Source organism: Cnephaeus nilssonii (assembly GCF_951640355.1).
Source record: "Cnephaeus nilssonii genome assembly, chromosome: 12".
In the NCBI taxonomy this organism is placed as follows: Eukaryota; Metazoa; Chordata; class Mammalia; order Chiroptera; family Vespertilionidae; genus Cnephaeus; species Cnephaeus nilssonii.
The window spans coordinates 71,638,179-71,657,377 of NC_137083.1; the positions used below are offsets into that span (position 1 = coordinate 71,638,179).

The 19,199-nt window shown below is 41.0% G+C and overlaps 1 protein-coding gene across 7 annotated transcripts in view; it reads right to left on the bottom strand.

The window, feature by feature from the left end:
- The window catches only part of ST7 (suppression of tumorigenicity 7), a 307,385-nt gene that overhangs the window by 135,672 nt on the left and 152,514 nt on the right, over positions 1–19,199 (bottom strand). For all 7 annotated transcript variants that reach the window (XM_079786006.1, XM_079786004.1, XM_079786003.1 and 4 more), the window contains exon 2: positions 6,581–6,663. In XM_079786006.1, the coding sequence (XP_079642132.1) occupies positions 6,581–6,663 (83 nt within the window). The remainder of the gene's footprint in view (positions 1–6,580; positions 6,664–19,199) is intronic.

Genomic DNA, 19,199 nt, shown 5'->3' on the forward strand with positions numbered 1-19,199 from the left:
ATGTCTCATCATTTATCTGATCCACTCATATCCACAGTCAATCCCTGACAGGCATCTATCTACTCTGCGGCATCTAATCTCCTGCAAAGGTTATTAATTTTCATGGTGACCCCAGGAAGCTGATAAGGCTGAATGAGCCTTAGTCTCCTACCACTGTCTGCAGGCTCCCCTGCAATCTAGCCCCTATAGCATCTCTCTCTTTATTCTAGAGCCGAGACAAGCTGCTCCATAACGGACACAACTTGGTATTTATATGCTACTTCCACACCTCAAAAGCCCTTCCAATCAAGTTTCCCTGAGTCTTTTTTCACTTTTAGCACCATAATTACTTGGATGATCCATATGTCTATCAAAGTGCTACCTCAAGTGCAGGTCAAGTTCTTTAGATAAATGAAAGAAAAAAAAAGTTAAAAGGAGCCATAACAATCTTCCAGTCCCACTCCCTTACTTTTTTTAAAATTCTTTTTTGTTTAAAGTATTACATATGTCTCCTTTTTCCCCCCACTGACCTCTCCCCAGCCATTTCCACCCCCCAGCACATGCCCTCATATCCCTAGTGTCTGTGTCCACTGGTTATATTTATATGCATGCATAGAAGTCCTTTGGTTGATCTCTTAACCCCCGCCCCCCCTTCCCTCTGATGTTGGACAGTTTGTTCGTGCTTCTCTGTCTCTTATTTTTGTTCATCAGTTTATGTTGTTCATTAGATTCCACAAATGAGTGAGATCATGTAATATTTATCTTTCTCCAACTGATTTCGCTTAGCATAATGCTCGCCATGTCCATCCATGCTGTTGCGAATAGTAAGAGTTCTTTCTTTTTTATAGCAGCGTAATATTTCATTGTGTAGATGTACCACAGTATTTTTAATCCATTCATTTGCTAATGGGCATTTAGGCCATTTCCAAATATTAACTATTATAAATTGTGCTGGTATGAACATAGGGGTGCATATATCCTTTCTAATTGGTGTTTCTGGTTTCTTGGGGTATATTCCTAGAAGTGGGATCACTGGGTCAAATGGGAGTTCCATTTTTAGTTTTTTGAGGAATCTCCATACTGTTCCCCACAGTGGCTGCACCAGGCTGCATTCCCACCAGCAGTGCACCAGGGTTCCTTTTTCTCCGCATCCTCTCCAGCACTGGCACAAGCCTTTTCATCTCAGTCCGACTCCAGCCATTTGTCATCACAACCCAATCTACCGATTTCGTCTTTTATCTGCTCTATCAAGGACATGCCCAGTAGCCTCTGTGGGCAATGTTTATTTCAATGGAGCACATTTCTGGGTTTTGTTTTTGTTTTTGAGAGTGGTCAGATGGATATGTGGAGAAAGTGCTTCCCTCAGTGCAACCTCGGAGAGAAGGTGGCAGGGGGCGGGAGGGAGGTAAGAAATCAACCAAAGGACTTGTATGCATGCATATTAGCATAACCAATGGACACAGACACTGGGGCAGTGGAGGCTTGTCCTGGGGGGGCAGGAATGGCAGGGGGGGGGTCAATCGGAGGAAAAGGAGGGAAGGGGAAGGGAAGAGAGGGGGGAAGGGGAGGGGAGGGAAGGGGAGGGGAAGGGAAGGGGAAGGAGAAGGGGAGGGGAAGGGAAGGGAAGGGAAGGGAAGGGAAGGGAAGGGAAGGAAGGAAAGAAGGAAGGAAGGGAGGGAGGGAGGGAGGGAGGGAGGGAGGGAGGGAGGGAGGGAGGAAGGAAGGGCTTGTGCCAAGCAGGCAGAGAGGCAGCCTGAAGTTAAGCAGAGAGAGAGCTGCCTGGATGAGTACCTGGGCACAGAAACCAAATGGGAAGAGTGAGAAGTAGGTGGTATAACAAACTCATTGCTGGCTTTCAACCTGTGAAATTAAGAACTAGCTGTGACATCTAGTGAAATGTACACCAATTAGTCCTCATATGTTTTTAAACACATTAGTGTAAAAGAGAACAGCATTTGGCAAATACATTTTATTTCTATGTATATTTGTTCAATTAATTGACATTTTCTTGACAAGGAAACACCAGGGTTTTTTGTTTGTTTTCTTACCTCTCTTCTCCTAAGACATCACATTACATGATAATTTCAGTCTCCAGCAAAGGAATCCTGAGGTCCCCAAACAACCAATTTCCCCAGGGGCAGCCCGGTACTATGAAAGTTCTCTGCTTGACTCTCCTAACATTGCTCAGGGGAGAGTAGTTAGATAATCGTCTCTCTGGTGCCAGGAAACAAACCAAACCGCTAAGCAGCTCTTTTCAGAGCACCTGATCCTTTACCTCAATGCTGCTTCTCCAAGAAATGCACTTGGCAGAAAAGAGTTGTGGCTGAATAGAAACCTCCACCCTAGGTTCCTTCCAGCGTTAGCAAAGCTGAGTCCCCGAAGGCTGGACAACACCAATGTCAACAATCTAAAGCAGGAGCCTACAATTATCAAGTATAATTGGAGTTACTTTGCCCTCAGTACAAACTAAACATTTTTGAGAAACGCCTTTCAAAATCTCCACACGTTAGAGGTTTTCCTTTGCTCAAGTTCCACATAGTCAGGCATTGTGGAGAGCAGCTACAGCGTTCGGACAGGTTCAAGCCTCGGACTGACGTGTGGCAAAGCCACATACAAGTCCCAGCTTGGAGGGCAAAGCCCTCCCAGCACAATTATACCAAAAGGCTATGATTGTAAGCTTGACCTTATAGTCGGACCCTGCAGTCCTAGGTAGCTAAGGGATGTGGGCTGCGGGGTGTTTGTGTGTGTGTCTGTGTGTGTGCAAGTGCACGCGCAGCAAGTGCTGCCTAAACAAAACTTAATAGAGTTCAGAGAATGGCAACAACAGGAAAGAAGATTTGAAATTCGCAAGAACATTCTAAATATCTTGCCCTTGTTTTGTTTTGTGTGATCTGACTATAAAATAAAGCTTCGGCTTACAGGTTGTGGCACTGTCTCTCCATCCGAGAACAGTGTCCCATCTAGCCCAACTGTATTCTCTTGTCTGTCTTATTTAATCCTTCACCGCCCCTCCTCAGGTTCACCCTGGCCGTGCTGGACGCTGTTCAAGGCATATCCTCTGAGAATGCTGCAATGCAAATATCCCATAAGGAAGCACTGCAGTGGTCATCAGGTTTCAGCAGCTGCAGCCCACAGGCAGGGAGAAAGCCTCACCAGCCTGATGTGCAAAAAATGGCCATGGTCTAGGGCAGTGGTCAGCAAACTGCGGCTCGCGAGCCACATGAGGCTCTTTGGCCCCTTGAGTGTGGCTCTTCCACAAAATACCACGGCCTGGGCGAGTCTATTTTGAAAAAGTGGCGTTAGAAGAAGTTTAAGTTTAAAAAATTTGGCTCTCAAAAGAAATTTCAATCGCTGTACTGTTGATATTTGGCTCTGTTTACTAATGAGTTTGCCGACCACTGGTCTAGGGAAATCCTTTATTTGGAGGACAAGAAAAGCAAGCTGATGGGATTTCACCATCCCTGAATTAGAAAGAAAAATGACTGTTTGGGGTCTAGCTTATCAGAGTGAAAGCAACCCACATTCTTTTTTTAAAAAAATATATATTTTTGTTGATTTCAGAGAGGAAGGAAGAGGGAGAGAGAGATAGAAACATCAATGATGAGAGAGAATCATGGATCGGCTGCCTCTTGCATGCCCCGCACTGGGGATCGAGCCCGCAACCCAGGCATGTGCCCTTGACCGGAATCCAACCTGGGACCCTTCAGTCCACAGGATGACGCTCTATCCACCGAGACAAACTGGCTAGGGCGCAACCCACATTCTTGTAATTAAAGCCTAATGCTCCCATGACAATATACTGCTAGAATAAAATCCAGACCCGCCATTTGTGCAGCAAGCTAACACAACAACTGAGCAGGCAGTGAAATGAGTGCAAAAGCATGACTGCCTGGGTGGAAACACCTCTTCCCCCTTCGCCAGCTGTGTGACCTAAGGCAGCTTTCTTCCTTGCCCATTCTACCACCCCGTTTATGCGTAAGTAAAATGGAAACAACACTAGCAATTACCTAATTGTACTGTTGTGAAGAGTAATGAGTTAGCATGTACAGCGCTTAGATCTCTGCCTGGCACAAAGTAAGCACCACCTAAGCAGGTAATGTTCTCAAGTGAACACTTCTGAGAGGAATGCATAACCCTACCTTTCCACACCAGGTGGATTACTGGCTTCGGTATGATATTGCTATTCAAATTGTATGCAAAAATGCTCACCCTTTGTTTCCATTTGTTTAATGAAAAAAGATTTTGAAGATGTTTTAGAAAAAAATACTAAAATATTATTTTTAATGTAAATAATTATTAGATGGAGATTTGTAATACCTACCTCCCCCCCCCAAAAAAAAATATATATGTGCTGAAAAGATTGCCATGTTTTCAGCATGTATTAGTAATAACGTATCAAGCATGTGAAAGCGTTTTCTAAGTTTGACATTTCTTCAGTCCATTTCAGCATATTGAGGTGGGAACCTAAAGTCAGAAGTTCTAGATCTGGCTTCACTATGAACCAAAAACATGAGCATGGGCAAATCTCTTACAGCTGATGCAGAACTCCCTATGAGGTCTTTATTTAGAACAAGGAAGACTTCAGATACAGATGGGTGTGCATTTAAGGGGCAATATGGTATAAATTATTTCATACACCTCATTTCAACCCATTTTTAGAAGGAACTTTAATATACTTCCCCTAACCTTGCTTGGTCTCTGCAGCCAACATTGGGCTTTCTATTTGGATTCCACTTACATAACCATCTTGAAGTGCCCCTTGCTGATGTTCTTCCCATTCCTGGTGCAATAGTATCAATTTTAAACATCTCTTCCCTTGAGTCCAGCAACCCATATGTTACAACATAGCAAGATTAACCTGAAGATGCTCTGACCACAAAAAAGGGTGCTCCCCACACTACCACCATTCCTCTCACCTGTTTGCAGGTTTCTGCCCTACACACATAGCTCCACCTTTTTTCTCTGCTCCTTAAAAGCTCAAGCTTCTGAAACCCTCTGTTCATCCAGGTTCATTTACCCTCTTGCTCCACATCTTTGTGCCCTCCCCCCCCAAAAAAAGTGTGTTTTTCTACAGCTTTTCTCAACACAAACTCTGTGATAACTTTCTTGTCCCTGTTTCTATAATAAAAAGTAATCACAGGGTGTATGTGTGTGTGTGTGTGTGTGTGTGTGTGTGTGTGTGTGTGTGTGTGTGTATAGGAGAACGTGGAGATATATATATATATATATATATATATATATATATATATATATATATATATCCACGTTCTCCTTAAAGGTCATTTAAGTATATGGATTGATTCCACTGAGTATAGATGACCCTATTTAAGGTACTTAAAGAAAATGACTTCAGATGTTATCATTTATCTCACCTGTAACTATTTTAGAGCTTAATGTAATAGAACCACAGAGATAATTATCATAGTTTTTGCTTATTTGGAATTATTTAAAGGGAAACAATAGAGAAAAATATGTAAATTTTGAGAGAAAAGGAGATCAGAGGGAAAAAGCTTAGAATTTCCATATCCATGTCAATAAATTTAAAGAGACAGAGCTTGATTTCTATTGATTTTGATTATGTCCAATAATTTATTTTGAAAGGAGTAATGAAAACATTTTACTTGAACTGAGTCACATTTATTTTGTAGTGTCTTAGACCCTAGAATTTGATGCGAAATTGTTTTCCTTTATTTTCTCTTTTATTTATATTTTGTTTTTCCACTTTCAACAAAAGTAATACATAACTTAAACATATGTGTGTGTGTGTGTGTGTGTATATATATATATATATATATATATATATATATATATATATACACACATAGATAGATACAGAGAGGAAAGGAGAGGGAGAGAGAGAGAAACATCAATGGTGAGAGATAATCACTGATTGGCTGCCTCCTACACACCCCCACAACTCAGGCATGTGCCTGGACCAGGGATCAAACCATGACCTGGTTCACAGGTAGACACTCAACCACTGAGCTACACCAGCCAGACTTATTGCTTAAAGTTTTTAAAAATATTTTACAAATATGGCCCTGGCTGGTTTAGCTCAGTGGATAGAGTGTTGGCCTGTGGACTGAAGGGTCCCGGGTTTGATTCTGGTAAAGGGTACATGCTGGGGTTGCAGGCTCAATTCCCAGAGGGGGCACATGCAGGAGGCAGCCAATTAATGATTCTCTCTCATCACTGATGTTTCTATCTCTTTCTCCCTTTCCCTTCCTCTCTGAAATCAATTTTTAAAAAAGTTTAAAAAAATATTTTACCAATATGTAACCTAAGTAGTATTAGGCCTCTATAAATGGCCCCACCCAACATATACACACATGCAAGATAATCACTAAGCTGCTGGTGTATATTCTTCTAGATTTTTCCCCTGTATACATACTAATGTATGCAGAGTGTCCCCAAAAAATGAAAACACACTTCAACAGCTGATAGCTCAATTTTGAAAATGAAATGTATTTTAATAAACACTGCCTTCATAATTATTCAGTGTGTGTATACATTTTTGGGGACACCATACACACACACACACACACACACACACACACACGTAATCAGCATGTTTTTAAATAGGAAAGATTCCATCACTTACCAAAATAAGCCCCGATATTAGTGAGGAAGTGCCTGTCAGGGCCACGTAGAACTTCGGTGTTAACGTATTCAAAAACATGCTCACTGAAAAAAGAAAGAGACGGAGAAGAACAAAGAACGCATGAGCATGCCAGTAAAAACAACTGCTTCATTTTTCTTTCTGTTGAAATCATTTGTTTCTGGTGATAAGAATTCTTACAACTATAACAAAGCCCCAATAAAATGGTTAGGCACTACACAAGTTCAGAATATTAGGTGTCAGGTTATAAATCCTGAAAGAAAAAAAGCTCCATACAAGGAAAAAGAGCACCTTTTTTATTGTTGTGAATAGTTTTCTTGGATTCATCACCACTGAAAAGTCTCATCTAAGCTGGTTATACCTGTCAGTCAAATAATGAAGATGCCCTATATGTGTTGTGGGACCTATACATCTGAGTCTTTGATTAACCAACAAAGCAGTATGTCAGCCTTAAAACAAATAAAAAATAACTATATTCAACAGCTATACTTTCCTGACTGGCTCCTGGCACTCTGTTCACATCAACTATATAATTGTCCTGGTTGCCCATTAAGAAGGTTCACTTACAAAGAAGACAAGAACATACAATAGTGTAAAGATAGCCTATTCAATAAATGGTATTGGGGAATTGGACAGATACACGCCAAAAAAAATGAGACTAGAACCCCTTCTTACATCATACATAAGAATAAACTAAAAATGAATTAAAGATTTCATTGTAAGACTCGAAACCATTAAAATCCTAGAAGAAAACACAGGTAAAAAATTCTTTGGCATTTCTCCTAGTAATATTTTCTTCTGATATTTCTCTTCCGGCAAGGGATACAAAAATAAAAATAAACAAATGAGACTAAACCGAACTAAAAAATTTTTGCACAGCAAAGGAAACCATCAACAAAACGAAACACAACTACTGGATGGAGAAGATATTGGTTAATGATACACCCAATAAGGGGTTAGTATCCAAACTTTATAAAGAACTCATACTACTCAACACCAAAAAAACAAACAACCCAATTAAAAAATGGGCACAGGACCTGAATAGACACTTGTCCAAAGAGGACATACAGATGGCCAATACATGTATGAAAAGATCCTCAAAGTCACTAATTGTCAGAAAAAATGCAAATTAAAACCACACTAAGATATCACCTCATGCCTGTCAGGAAGGCTCAAGTTATTAAGTAAACAAACAAGTGTTGACATAGATGTGGAGAAAAGCGAACCCTTGTGCACTGTTGGTGGGAATGCAGATTGGACAGACACTGTGGAAAACAATATGGAGGTTCCTCAAAAACTTCAAAATACAACTTCCTTATAACCCAGTAATTCCACATGTTGGTACATATCCAAAGAAATCCGAAACACTAATTTGAAAAGTTATATACAGCCTTTATGCTCACCGCAGCATCATTTATAATAGCCAAAATACAGAAGCATCCCAAGTCCCCATCAATAGACAAGTGGATAAAGTAGATGTGGTACATATATACATGGAATATTACTCGGCCATAAAAAAAGAATGGAATCTTACTAGTTGTAACAACAAGGATGGACCTAGAAGATATTATGCTACGTGAAATAAGTCAGTCCAAAAAAAGGCAAATAGCATATGATTTCACTTATATGTGAAATTTAATAAACAAATAAAATAGAAACAGACTCATAGATACAGAGAACAAACTGATGGTTACCAAATGGGAGGAGGGTTGGAAGATTGGGTCCAAAAGGTAAAGGGATTAGAAGTACAAATTGGTAGTTACAAAATGGTCACAGGACAGGGATGTAAAATATAGCATAGGGAATATGGTCAATAATACTGTATTCCCTATGTATGGTGCCAAGTGGGTACCTGAATTGTCAGGGAGATCACTTCATAAATTATATAATAGTTTAACCACTATACTGTATACTTGAAACTAATATAAAATAATATTGACTGTCAACTGTAATTGAAGAATTAAGTAAATAAATGAATAAAAAGGTTAGCTACACATTTTATAAATATATTTTAGTTATTATCATTTATAACTAGATATGTCATAAAACTTTGGCTATCACCCAAACAACAACTGACCTAAAAGGCTTTTTACACACATATTCATACTAGAGGCCCGGTGCATGAAATTTGTGCATGGGGGGGGGGGGGAGGTGTCCATCAGCCCAGCCTGCACCCTCTCCAATCTGGGATCCCTCGAGGGATATCCCACTGGGATTGGGCCTAAACAGGCAGTTGGACATCCCTCTCACAATCCAGGACTGCTGGCTCCCAACCCATCGCCTGCCTGCCTGCTTGCCCCTAACTGATCACCCCCTAACCACTTCCTGCCAGCCTGATCACCCCCTAACCACTCCCCTGCCAGCCTGATCGATGCCTAACTGCTTCCCTGCTGGCCCGATTGCTCCTAACTGTCCTCCCATGCCAGCCCGGTCACCCCTAACTGACCTTCCCTGCTGGCCTGGTCACCTCTAACTGCCCTCCCCTGCCGGCTCCATTGCCCCTAACTGCCCTCCCCTGCCAGCCTGGTCCCCCCAACTGCCCTCCCCTGTAGGCCTGGTCCCCTCCAACTGCCCTTCCCTGCTGGCCATCTTGTGGCAGCCGTCTTGTGTCCACATGGGGGCAGCCATCTTTGACCACATGGGGCCGGCCATCTTGTGTGTTAGAGTGATGGTCAATTTGCATATTACCTCTTTGTTATATAGGATTGCTTACTGAATTTGTTTGTGGAAATGTTACAGGATTCCAGGGCAGGAGGAATAGAGAAACTGAGATAGGAAAGCTAAAACAAGGCCAAGCAGTGTAGGCAGCCAGCTTGTAACTAACAAGCCAATATCTTCCCCACCAAGGACACAGAGCAAATGGTTTAAAAAAAAAAACAACCCTCCCTAATTAGAGAATGCAGAAAGGGAGGGGGGAAAGCGGATAGGAAAAAAGGGCAGTTTTAGTCTCTAAGCAGAGAAGCCAGCAGTCTCAAGGCTTGGCAAGATAAAGTTGCCAGGTGCTTTTCATGAGTTCTGGGGAGCCCACAACAAAGTAAAAAAAAAAAAAAAAAAAAAAAAAAAAAAAGGAGGTGGGGGGGGACACCTGGGGAATGAATCTGTACCAAAATAGTCAGCAGAGGAATTTCGAAACCTATAGACAGGAGGGTATATAACACCTCAGGTCACGGTTCAATTCGTGGTCAGGGCACAAGCCCGGGTTGTGGGCTCGATCCCCAGTGGGGATGGTGCAGGAGGCAGCCAATCAATGATTCTCTTTCATCATTTATGTTTCTACTAGAAGCCCGTTGCATGAAGTTTCGTGCAATAGACCTTCCTTCACCTGGCTGCCGGCACCAGTTTTCCGCCAGCACCAGTCTTCCTCTGGCCACCCGCCGATCAGAGCGCCTCCCGCCAGCGCAATCGGCCACCCCAAGTTCCTCCAGCACCAGTTTTCCTCTGGCCACCCGCCGATCGGAGCGCCTCCCGCCAGTGCGATCAGCCACCCCGAGTTCCTCCAGCACCAGTTTTCCTCTGGCCACCCGCCGATCGGAGCGCCTCCCACCGTGGCTGGCAGGAGGTGCTCCGATCGACGGGTGGCCAGAGGAAAACTGGTGCTGGCAGAAAACTGGTGCCGGCAGCCACGCAATCGGCCACCCCGAGTTCCGCCACCGGCGCCTTCTGCCGGCCCCATGAGTCCTCCCGCAGCGCCCGCCCCCCGCTCCTCCCGCCAGCCCAATCAGCCACCCTGAGTCCCGCCCCCAGCCTCCCACCGGCCCAATCGTGGGCGTAGCGGAGTGATGGTTATTTGCATACTTCCCTTTTATTAGGTAGGATATCTCTCTCACTCTCCTTCCTTTCTGAAATCAATAAATATATATATATTTTTTAAAAGAATGGAACCATGAATCAGACACAGTTCCCAAACTCCAAAAGGTCACTTGAGAAGCAAACAAATAAATAAGCAATTACCATAAAGTTTGATGAATGTATATATAGTTTCTGTGCATAGAATTTTATGAAAACACATAAAAAGAACGCATCTCAGGCTGGGGGTCTGGGAAGAGGACTAGGAGATTAAGTAGACCTTAACCAGACCAAAGAGGGCAGGAGGAGGGATGGAAGGACAATATGAGCAAATAAAGGGGCCTGCTTTGAGGTGCTGAGCAAACAGCACAGCCTTTCTAAGCAGTTGTGCCAGTTGAGGTGGGAAGGAACTTGAACTATGAACCCTTTGCAAATAAGCAGATGTGGAAAAATACGCAGATTCCATCCTTCCTGGCTAGGGGAATCCTCTCAATAAACCATCCTACCTCTGTACCCACTCTTAAAATGAAATTGACTTGTGGTCTGTCATTTGTAATCACAAGAGTCTGGACCAGCGGTTCTCAACCTGTGGGTCGCGACCCCTTTGGGGGTCAAATGACCCTTTCACAGGGGTCGCCTAAGACCATCAGAAAACACAGATATTTATATTACGATTCATAACAGTAGCAAAATTACAGTTATGAAGTAGCAATGAAAGTAATTTTATGGTTGGGGGTCACCACAACATGAGGAACTGTATTAAAGGGTCGCGGCATTAGGAAGGTTGAGAACCACTGGTCTGGACTAACACAATGTGTTCAGTCAGAAGTCATGACTTGACTACATAAACACTTTCTGAGATAGAGAAAGGCACAGAAGGAGATCAGCCTAGAGCTGTAAGACAAGAGGAGGTACAGCTGAGGTGGCTTTGCTTGGCCATTATAAAAAACAAAAACATAGTGATTTGTTATTTCCCACACAACAATCTGTGGAAGGAGGCAGATTTCTAAAAAGGAAAAAAACAAAACATAAACCAAACAACCCTAGTTACAAATCTAGAGCTGATAACTGCCAGCCTAATTCTGAAGTGCCTAAAATTCTCAAAATTCCCCTTCTTACATTATCATTGATCACACATTTCTGATTATTTTTAAAAAAAGTCACCAGAACAGAGGATTCATTTGTTACTCTATAGTTACGAACACTCATATCTGTACTATGTACTTTTTAGTAACTTTCTAAGGACAAACTAAGCATTGAATTCAATAAAATCCACACTTCTAAAAGACAGAGAAAAGATTAGCCTGAATTAAAAGTGCTTCAGTAATTCCAACAAACTGGACAACCTGGAGGAAATGGACATATTCCTAGAAAAATATAACCTTCCAAAACTCAATCAGGAAGAATCTAAACATCTCAATAGGCCAATAACTATGGAAGAAATTGAAGCAATCATCAAAAAGCTTCCGGCAAACAAAAGCCCGGGGCCAGACGGCTTCATAGGGGAGTTTTACCAAATATTCAAGGAAGAACTAAAACCTATCCTCCTCAGACTATTCCAAAAAATTCGAGAGGAAGGAACACTTCCAAGCTCCTTCTATGAAGCCAGCATCACCCTAATACCAAAACCAGATAAAGACAACACAATGAAAGAGAATTACAGACCAATATCCCTCATGAACATAAATGCCAAAATCCTCAACAAAATTCTAGCAAATCGGATCCAGCAGTACATCAGAAAGATCATACACCATAACCAAGTAGGATTTATCCCAGGAATGCAAGGATGGTACAATATCTACAAATCAATAAATGTGATACATCACATAAACAAATTGAGAGATAAAAATCACATAGTCATATCAATTGATGCAGAAAAAGCATTTGACAAAATGCAACACCCTTTCTTGATAAAAACTCTAAACAAGGTGGGAATAGAAGGATCATACCTCAACATAATAAAAGCTATACATGATAAACCCACAGCTAACATCATACTCAATGGGCAAAAACTAAAACCATTTCCCCTAAGAACAGGAACAAGACAGGGATGCCCACTCTCACCACTCCTGTTCGACATAGTACTGGAAGTATTAGCCTTTGCAATTAGACAATAAGAAGACATAAAAGGCATCCAAATTGGAAAATAAGAAATAAAGCTGTCCCAATTTGCAGATGACATGATATTGTACATAAAAAACCCGAAAGACTCCATAAAAAAATTAATAGACTTAATAAATGAATTCGGCAATGTAGCAGGACACAAAATTAATGCCAAGAAATCTATAGCATTTCTGTACACCAATAGTGAACTTACAGAAAGAGAGACTAAAAAAAGCAATCCCATTTACCATCGCATCAAAAAAATTAAGATACTAGGAATAAACTTAACCAAGGAGGTAAAAGACCTATATGCAGAAAACTACAGGACACTGAAAAAAGAGATAGGGGAAGACGTAAACAGATGGAAGAACATACCATGTTCATGGATTGGTAGAATCAACATCATTAAAATGTCCATACTACCCAAAGCAATCTATAGATTCAATCCACTCCCCATTAAAATACCAATGGCATATTTCACAGACCTAGAAAGAACTCTCCAAAAATTCATCTGGAATAAAAAAAGACCCCGAATAGCCACAGCAATCCTGAGAAAGAAGAATAAAGTAGGTGGGATCTCAATACCAGATTTCAAGCTGTATTACAAAGCCACTGTTCTCAAGACAGCCTGGTACTGGCACAAGAACAGACATATAGACCAATGGAATAGAACAGAGAATCCAGATATCGACCCAAACCACTATGTTCAATTAATATTTGACAAAGGAGGCATGAACATACAATGGAGTCAAGACAGTCTCTCTTCAACAAATGGTGTTGGGAACATTGGACAGATACATGCAAAAAAATGAAACTAGACCACCAACTTACACCATACACAAAAATAAACTCAAAATGGATACAGGACTTAAGCATAAGATGGGAAACCATAAAAATACTAGAGGAATCCACAGGCAGCAAAATCTCAAACATATGCCGAAAGAACTTCTTCACTGATACTGCTCCTAGGGCAATGGAAGCTAAAGAGAAAATAAACAAATGGGACTACATCAAAATAAAAAGCTTTTTCACAGCAAAAAAAAAAAAAAAATCAACAAAACAACAAGAAAGCCCACTGTATGGGAGAACATATTTGCAAATGTTATCACTGATAAAGGTTTAATCTCCAACATCTACAGGCAACTTATACAACTTAATAACAGGAAGATAAATGATCCAATAAAAAAATGGGCAACGGACCTAAACAGAATCTTTTTGAAAGAAGACAGAAGGAAGGCCAAGAGACACATGAAAACATGCTCAAAGTCACTAATTATCCAAGAGATGCAAATCAAAATGACAATGTGGTACCATCTCAACCTGTCAGAATGGCTATCATCAACAAATCAACAAATGACAAGTATTGGCAAGGATGCGGAGAAAAAGGAACCCTCGTGCACTGCTGGTGGGAATGCAGACTGGTGCAGCCACTGTGGAGAACAGTATGGAGTTTCCTCAAAAAACTGAAAATGGAACTCCCATTTGACCCAGTAATCCCACTCCTGGGAATATATCCGAAGAAACTAGAAACACCAATCAGAAAGGATATATGCACCCCTATGTTCATAGCAGCACAATTCACCATAGCTAAGATTTGGAAACAGCCTAGGTGCCCGTCAGCAGATGACTGGATCAGAAAACTGTGGTACATCTACACAATGGAATACTATGCTGCCATAAAAAAGAAGGAATTCTCACCATTTGCAGCAACCTGGATGGAACTGGAGAGCATTATGCTAAGTGAAATAAGCCAGTCAATGAAAGAAAAATACCACATGATCTCACTCATTTGTGGATAATAAAGAACATTATAAACTGATGAACAAAAAGATAGATACAGAGGCAGTAAAGCATCAAACAGACTGTCAAATTACAGCGGGAAGGTTAGGGAGAGGTGGAGGAGATAAGAGATCAACCCAAGGAGTTGTATGCATGCATATAAGCATAACCAATGGACGCAAAACACTAGGGGGTGAGGGCATGTATGGGAGTGGGGGTAGGGGGCAATGGTAAGGTATGTACACATATAATACCTTAATAAAAAAAAATGGGAAAAAATAAAATAAAATAAAAGTGCTTTAGTAGCCCTACTATGAACTTCCCAGAAACAAATCATAAAGGAAGGAGAGGAAAGGTTTTCTACTGAAAACTGGCTTGCTAATCAATTAATCATCAAGAATTAACTGATAGCCCTGGCCAGTGTGCCTCAGTTGGTTGAGCATCATCCCATGCACCAATGGGTTACCAGTTCATAACCAGGGCACATAAGCAGGTTGTGGGTTTGATCCCCAGTTAGGGGTGCATGCAGGAGGCAACCAAATCGATATTTCTCTCTCCCTCTCCCTTCCTCTCTCTCTAAAATCAATAAAAACATTTTTTAATTCTTTGATAAATGAACAAATTATTTGAGTTTTTTAAAGAGAGAAAAATAAACATTTCACTCATCTGGTTTTATTTCATTAAGATTGTATAGCAACAATAATTAATAATTAAAATATATTTCTCTATTATATCTGGTTACAGAAAGCTGACTAGAGTTGGGAGAGATAATAATGAGCATTCAAAGAAATAGAGATACAAATAAAGAGAAAAGCAGGAACAGAAACATTTAGAGAGTGTAAGGTGCTCATTGAAGAACCTACTGATCTTATAGTCTTACTGGATATTCTGGCTAAAATCATTAAGGCATGGCATTTGGCAAATCAATGCTTAATACTTGCCACTTCAATCTACCTATTACTTAATGTTTATAACAAAAGCATTTTCACTTATTAGAGAATTAATTTTCACATCAACCTCACTATGTCACAGCTGAAGGGTGACAAAGACCTAAAAACCAGTGGCCCTGCCCTCAAAGCTCAGGCTCATGGCATGACAGGGCACACATGGGGATACTGATGAGAGCCTATTAAGGAATAAAATAGCGAAAGGAAAACAGTAGCCTATCACTGGCAAAGGAAAAGAAGCTATAAATAATGAATGTTTTTAATACTGTACTTATTTTTACTTCTGACCTTTAAAAATAAGTCCACTGTGATCTTATCGTTGGTGTGTGCTGCCCCAGGGTGGAAAGGCAGGAAGCCGCCCTGAAAGAGGGAGGAACCTAGTTAAAGGCCTCCCCAATACATGAAGGCTGTACACACAGGCCAAACTGCCTTACAACCAAGGAGTATCTTGACTAGTTTCGCCAGGGTCACTAGCAATTACTTTTAAAAACATGAGGCCTGATAATGTACCTAAAAATTGGGGTATGCACTTTGAAACATTACCTGGATTTTCCTGAAATGTCCAGGCACATCACTACTTGCTAGGACTAGACAAAGCAAATTCAAAAACAAACTGGTAAAGATTAACCTAGCTTTGTGAACAATAAAATTCTCCTAATGTGCTATTTCAACCCAGAGACAAAAATTAAGGCTTCTCATTTGATCCAGCCGGGCACTCCCAACAGGTCACCCTGGCTCAAAGAATAGCTCACCAGTTATCCAGGGGCAGCCTCTGGGGCTGCATCATGGAGCGTCTGAATTTGCTGAACTTTAACTTGGCAAGGTCTTCTCATTTAATTAATGAGTAATTGGGAAGAAACTAAGCATGGCCCTAAGAGGAAACTTGGTAGGAGGGTTAGATACAAGGATCAAAAATTAAGTGACCTCTATGAATCATCGGAGAGAGGAGATAAGAACATAATACAACAGGTGACTGTGGGAAGTGAAGAATCACTCCGGTGAGCAGGAACTAGAATACCAGAGGGCTTATTCAGGAATCACGTGTAATGGGCCTGTGAGGAGCCAGCCTCGTTTCTGGCCCTCGTGACAATAAGAGCCTCCTTCCATATTCTTCAGAGCACAAGTTATTCCCAAGTTCCACTCCTAGAAAAGACCTGTGAAACAGTGAGCACATAACCCTGTGTGTTTGTCTCCGGGGACATAGTGCACCTCACACAGAGCCCTGGAATGAAGAGGCTAAGGGAACATTAAAGAGTTGGAGGTACTGACTAGATAGAACTGGATAGCAGTTCTACAACAACAACCCAAAATGTGGATCTGCTTTGTCCTGTGCTCCCTTTAATGCCTCATTAAAATATGGCATGTGAAACAGAAAAAAACTAAAAAGTTATAAAAAAAAAAATCAGCAATCATTTCAAACGTTAGGGAAAAAATATCTCTGAAAACAAAGGTTAAAGAAACTACTGTAAGCTTATTTAGGCTGTAAAATTGCAAAAGCATGGATGGACCTGGAGAGTATTATGCTAAGCGAATAAGCCAGTCAGAAAAAGACAAATACCATATGATCTCACTAATATGTGGACTCTAATGAACAAAATTAAATAATGATAGAACCAGAAACATGGACTCATGGAACAGACTGGCCAGCGCCCAAGGGCATGAGGATGGGGTGACTGGATAAAGAAGGTGAAGGGATTCGCTAAAGAACATATATGCATACCCCATGGACAGGAACAATAGTGTGGTAAGGCCAAGAGAGGGGGAGGTGAGAGAGGGGAAGGTGAGCAAAGTGGGTGAAAAGGGGGACATCTACAATAATGTCAATGTTAAAAAATGTTAATATAATAATAGTAGTAGTAGTTGTAGTAGTCATAGCAGCTATACTAGCACTTACTGAACACCTTTTATGTGCCAAGCACTGTGTTATGGACAACAGGCCAAGGAGTAAATCACCTGCATTGTGATTTGTCCTTGTACTAAACATGGATGCCCTACAAAACAAATGAAGAGCCAGTTAAGAGATGGGTCCTTTTATTTTTTATTTTTTTAAATATATTTTATTGATTTTTTACAGAGAAAGAGAGAGGGATAGAGAGCTAGAAACATCGATGAGAGAGAAACATCAACCAGCTGCCTCCTGCACACCCCCCACCGGGGATGTGCCCGCAACCAATGTACATGCCCTTGACCGGAATTGAACCTGGGGCCTTTCAGTCCCCAGGCCGATGCTCTATCCACTGAGCCAAACCGGTTTCGGCAATAGATGGGTCCTTTTAACTGGATTCTAGTCACTAGAGGAGTTATTAAACTTGAGGGTGAGTTTGAAGGCAGCCATTTTAGAAGGCAAAGAAATTGTTGAATTCCCCAAATGGACCATATGCTCCTAAATTTCTGATCTCTGCCTTACTAGATGCTGTGGGAACCATCAATTCAGCCACAGGCTACAGGGAGCATACTGGAATAGTTTAATCCACATTGGCATTTTTCCCTGTGAGAATAGGTGATATTCTCTTCTCTTACCTCACTGTTCTTTCAAACCTATGAAATCTCTTATTTCCTGTCAGCTTCCATTAAGGTTGCAACTTCACTTCTGCCCTTCCTCGTTTACCAGAGGATGAAAGCGTGAAAATGGAAACTTTAACAGTTTAGTCTGCACATATGCTAATTTTGAAAAGACTTCCAGATTGTACAGCTTTTAAAATTATAGAATTTGACACTGTGATGGACAAAACCCTAAGATGCCCCCAATGGCCTTCTGGTGTTCATATCTCTATGGTGGGACATGTAACTTACTTCTAACAAAGATATGTGCGATACCATCTTGGTAGCAGACATGCAGAGGCTCTCCTTGTTGGTTCCATGAAGCCAGGTGGCCATGTCGAGAAGCCCACGTAGCAATGGGCTACAAGCAGCCTCTAGGGGCTGAGTTTGGCCTCTGGCCAACAGCCGATGTGAAACTGAAGCCCTCAGTTCTATAACAATGATATCTGCCAATGGCCTGAGTGAACTTGGAAGTAGATTCTCCCTCAGTTGAGCCTGCAGATAAGATCACAGCCTGGTTGACACCATGATTACAGCCTGGTGAGACCCAGGGCAAAAGACCCAGCTAAACTGTGTCTGCAGTCCTGACCCACAGAAACCATGAGGTAATAAATGTGTTGTTTTAGCTGCTATATGTGTACTCATTTGTTATGTAGCAATATAAAATGTACCTAATCATGTATAATTCATGAAAGTAAAAATTAATGTGGCATCTGAAACTCTGGCTAACTGCAATATGTCCAGAAAGGGTGCTAAGACGTGCCAACTCTATCTGCCCCAAGAGCTTCTTTCATAAATAAAATGCACCTTCAAACTCTGTTGCCATAACATGTTATTCCACATGCTAATTGTCTTTGCAAATCCAATAATTGTCTTTGCAAATCCAGTAATACTAAAATAGAAGCTGAAAGAAAAAAATTTTTTAAATATGGAAAGCAAGTATGTTATGGACAACAGGCCAAGGAGTAAATCACCTGCATTATTATTTGTCCTTGTACTAAACATGGATGCCCTACAAAACAAATGAAGAGCCAGTTAATAGATGGGTCCTTTTAACTGGATTCTAGTCGCTAGCGGAGTTATTAAACTTGAGAGTGAATTTGAAGGCAGCCATTTTAGAAGGCAAAGAAATTGTTGAATTCCCAAAAATGGACCATATGCTGTTGCCATAACATGTTATTCCACATGCTAATGTGTAATTGTCTTTGCAAATCCAGTAATACTAAAATAGAAGCTGAAAGAAAACTTTTTTTTAAATATGGAAAGCAAGTATCTTCATTTTACCCCAGTGAATGACATTTTTTTTCCTACTCACATTTTAAATATACATTTGTATGTTTCAAAAAACCTTACAAAACCTGTTTTACATCTGGGCACAGCATCAGTCCAATAGAAGACTGAAAGCCAAGCATACCGTGGGCACTTTTTCTAATTTGTTGCTTCTG